This window comes from Ctenocephalides felis, unplaced genomic scaffold, assembly GCF_003426905.1.
Source record: "Ctenocephalides felis isolate EL2017-DRISC unplaced genomic scaffold, ASM342690v1 CF-g0.4_SCAFFOLD_02728, whole genome shotgun sequence".
NCBI lineage: Eukaryota > Metazoa > Arthropoda > Insecta > Siphonaptera > Pulicidae > Ctenocephalides > Ctenocephalides felis.
The window spans coordinates 12,187-16,306 of NW_020538882.1; the positions used below are offsets into that span (position 1 = coordinate 12,187).

The following is a 4,120-nucleotide window of genomic DNA, read 5'->3' on the forward strand; positions in this document are numbered from 1 at the left end:
TCATTTATGAGTCATGCTTCTTTAACATTAACTTTGCATTTGATATTTATTTTATCATTAATAAAGTTGCATTCTACAATATCTTGAATTTCTTATGATTCGATTGTGCAGCAGTCCTTTCGGCTGGAATGTTAAGAATATTTCTGAGCATTTTATACTCTGTTGCAATTTATACCTTATTTTATTGCTTTGTTTGTCTATCCTTCTTAACTCCCTCAACATATAATGGATGTGTCATACATTTTACATGCCCTCGGCATCAAGACACTCCTATCCTTAGTCACTAGATTCTGCTGCAATTTGAATTCCCAAGAACATCTAATAAACATAACATGTTGTAATATAATATCAAGTCGTAATAGCAAATAGTATTAAAATATTCAGAATTATTATTACCCTTTCCACCGGAGTTGCAAAGTGTTCTCCTGGTCATATATCAGATTGTCTTTCTCTTCTTATATCACTGTGAATTATAGACATGAAAACTATTCTGTGAAATATAATTGGACATTTTTAATTTGTTCACTTCATAAAGCCGGAAAGAAGTGCATTTTTATATTATTTCTGAAGTTACCACAAGTTGGTGCGTTACATTTTGCCATATTAAATTTCACATTGCGCTACATTTTGCCATATTAAATGCTTACTTGAATACAATTAATTACAGAAACAACATGCGAACCATATGCGAACCAAAAACTTTAATACAAAATGGTGAATGGCAAATCTAAGCGATCAATTTTGACGTTTTACATATTTAGTAGCGTCATCTTTTTTTCGCTAAAAATAGTAGTCCTTTCCAAAACAGGGTAATATACATTTGTTCGGAGATAACTCCCCATGGTTTGGTCTACTGGATCTACGATGATATAGGCTGGTTTGATGCGATCGATGGACATCCGTGTACTGCCTCTCTGTGTTCGTATGGTTACTGTTTTATCATCTCTCTTAAGAACTTCGTATGGACCTTGATTTGGAGTGACTTCCTGATAGTATCGTCGCGGAGGAAAATATTCGTGCATGTTTGTAGGTCCTGATAAATAAATGGTTTATTGTTTGTGTGATTACTGGATTTACTTGGTTGAAGATGCGCTACGTGTTCTCGAAGTCTCGAGAGTAGATCAGCCGGATGTCTTAAATTTTGAGGATTTTTATATAATTCAAAAAATTCTCCAGGAAGGCGAAGTGGTTCACCATACACCATTTCAGCGGCTGATGTCTTGATATCAGGTTTGTAAGCGTTTCGAATGCCTACTAGAATTAGCGGAAGTGCTTCCAACCATGTGTTGTCTTTGTAACACATTATCGCAGTCTTGAGTTGTCGATGGAAGCGCTCTATTAGTCCGTTGGAACATGGATGATAGCTGCAAGTCCTGATCCTAATGGTACCTGTCAACTTGTTTAATGATCTAAATAATTCAGATTTAAATTGAGTACCTCGATCAGTCGTCATTTTGACTGGAGCTCCGAAGCGGGATATCCAGCATAATAAAAATCCAACCGCTACTTCTTCTGCAGACCTAGTAGTGGGTATACTTCTGGCCATTTGGTAAATCGATCAATGGCTGTCAAACAATATTTATAGAAGTTAACAGGAGGTAAAGGACCAATTATATCGATGTGTACATGTGCAAATCTTGCTGTTGGCAAGGGAAATGTGTCGTGAGGTGCATGAACACGCCGTGTTATTTTGGACTATTGACAATCTTGTCAAGCTCTAGCCCAATCGTGGCAGTTTTTCTGTATACGTACCGTGCAGTATTAAGACGCAAAATTGCTCGTATCCCAGGGTGACTCAAACCATGTAATGAGTTAAATATTTGTCTCCGCAGTAGTGCCGGGATATAAGGTCGTGGCTAAGCCTTCGCCGTGTCGCAAAACAACTTTATGTTTGTGCCTGGTACTGGAATTTCTTCTAATTGTAGTTTGGCGTCCTGCATCAAAAGGCGTTTAAGTTCTGCATCATCTTTCTGGTTGTGTGCTAGGATTTCGAAATTAAGTAAATTATCTTTTGTAATGGTTTCGACTCGTGACAGTGTATCAGCTATGATATTTTTCTGGCCTCTGATGTATTTTATATCTGTTGTAAACTGTGAAATAAAATTTAGATGATTTAATTGAACTGGCGGAAGTTTTTCATGGCGTTGGGAGCATGCAAAAGTTAATGGTTTGTGATCAGTGTATATTGTGCATTGATGCGTTTCAAGGATGTGCCTGAAGTGCTGCACAGCAAGATATACCGAAAGCAATTCTCTGTATTAAGCTGGCCATATCGATTGACGTGGAGTCAACTTTTTAGAGAAGTATGCTAGGGGTTGCCGTTTGTTTTCAACCAATTTTTGCAATCAGGCGCCCACTGCCTGCTGGGAACATATGTAAATAATCCTAATTTAGCACCATGAATTGTATGTTGGAGTAGCGTTCCTTCCGCAAGTTTGTCTTTGCAGGATTGAAATGCTTTTTTTAGTTCTGGAGTCCAGGAGATAGATTTATTGCCTTTGATAGATGATATTGCATCATGAAGTATTGCTTGGTTCGAAGCTGCGTTTAGTATAAAACGGCGATAATAATTGAGCATACCTAAAAATCGTCTAAGGGACTTTGCGGTTTCTGGACGAGGAAAATTCTCCAGATTTTCGATACGGTCAGATGGTGGCTTGGTTCCTGTTGCGGAAATTTCGTATCCTAAAAACTGAATTTGCGGGATACAAAAGGTACTTTTTATCTGATTTATTACATTTTCATGGTGGCAAAGGCGTTCAAATATCGCTCGTAAATGCACTCGATGCTCTTGTCTATTTCTGGAAAAATAAAATATCATCTATGTAAGCAAAACAAAAATTTAATCCTATCAAAACTTTGTCTATGAAGCGCTGAAAGGTCTGCCCAGCGTTTCTGAGACCGAAAGACATGAATGGAAACTCAAACAGGCCAAAAGGCGTTGATATTGCTGTCTTTGGTACGTCCTTTTCTTCTACCGGTATTTGCTTGTATGCCTTCACTAAATCTATAACAGAAAATATATTACATCCCTGGAGATTTGTTGAGAAATCGTGAATGTGACGGACTGGATATCTATCTGGAACTGTCCTCGCATAAAGTGCGCGATAGTCGCCACCCTCCATCTTTCTTTTTGACCAGGTGTAATGGGGAAGACCAAGGACTTTTTGATCGACGTGCCTTTTTGCAGCATTGATTAGAATTCATCCTTGGCCATCTAGTATCGGTCTGGTGCTAGACGACGTGGACGGCATGATACAGGTGGGCCTGGCGTTGTAATAATGGAATGTCTTGTGCTGTGGAGGGGTTTACGCAGTGCGTCGGATGGTTTGATTTGATTTGGAAATTCTGATAGTAGTTTTTGAATTGTCGGATCCTTGTGTATGAGTATTTTAACGCTCTCTTGGTGTGATGTATGAGTTACACATGCGGTGTGTAACCCAGTTCTTCCATCGACTAGGCGTTTATTTCGGCAATCTAGTAGAAGCCCAAAAATGCTAAGAAATCCGAACCTACTATTGGTGTATCCACGTCTGCGATAATGAATTTCCAGTCAAACTGTCTTCGCAGCCCGAGATTAAGACACAAATTCTTTAGTCCGTACGTTCGAATTGGAGTACCATTGGCAGCTTGTAGTTCATACTCTGATTTGTTCCATTTATTGAAGGCTCTCCTGAACGTCTGAACCGGTATCTATAAGAAATTTGGTGTTATTATTCTTACCAAGAACAAAAAGGCGACCTTTAGCGGATTGATATTCAGTTGTTGCCACTACTGATCGGTTTCCTCGTTTTTTGTGCTGCGTATTCTGCTATTCACGTACATGGTTTTTGATATTGTTTGCCTTTTTTCCAAATTGCTGATGATACCAGCATTTCGTGGTTTCTTGTCGTTCGCTGCTTCTCGATCTTGATCTACCTAAACGTCGAATTTTTTCTTGCAAATTTCGTACCTGTTTTGTTAAATCGTCCAGGGTGTTTTTGTAGTGGATGTGTCGGTAGATTGATTGTGGTGTGGCTGCTTTGTTTAGTCTACATGCGGAACCAACGGTTGAGCTTTTAGTATTTTGTCCGCTGTGATTGCCAATTTATCTAAAGGTAGGTCACTTTGGATTTGTAAA

General features: G+C 38.8%; 1 protein-coding gene across 1 annotated transcript; it reads right to left on the reverse strand.

Moving 5' to 3' along the window:
• Positions 1-276: 276 nt before the first annotated feature.
• Positions 277-1,546, reverse strand: LOC113381244. The gene is made up of 3 exons (XM_026620207.1): positions 1,078-1,546; positions 855-1,033; positions 277-318 (listed from the first exon to the last, which is right to left on the reverse strand). Exons 1-3 carry the CDS (start codon positions 1,544-1,546, stop codon positions 277-279), a joined length of 690 nt encoding a protein of 229 aa, XP_026475992.1.
• Between the last annotated feature and the right edge of the window lie 2,574 nt (positions 1,547-4,120).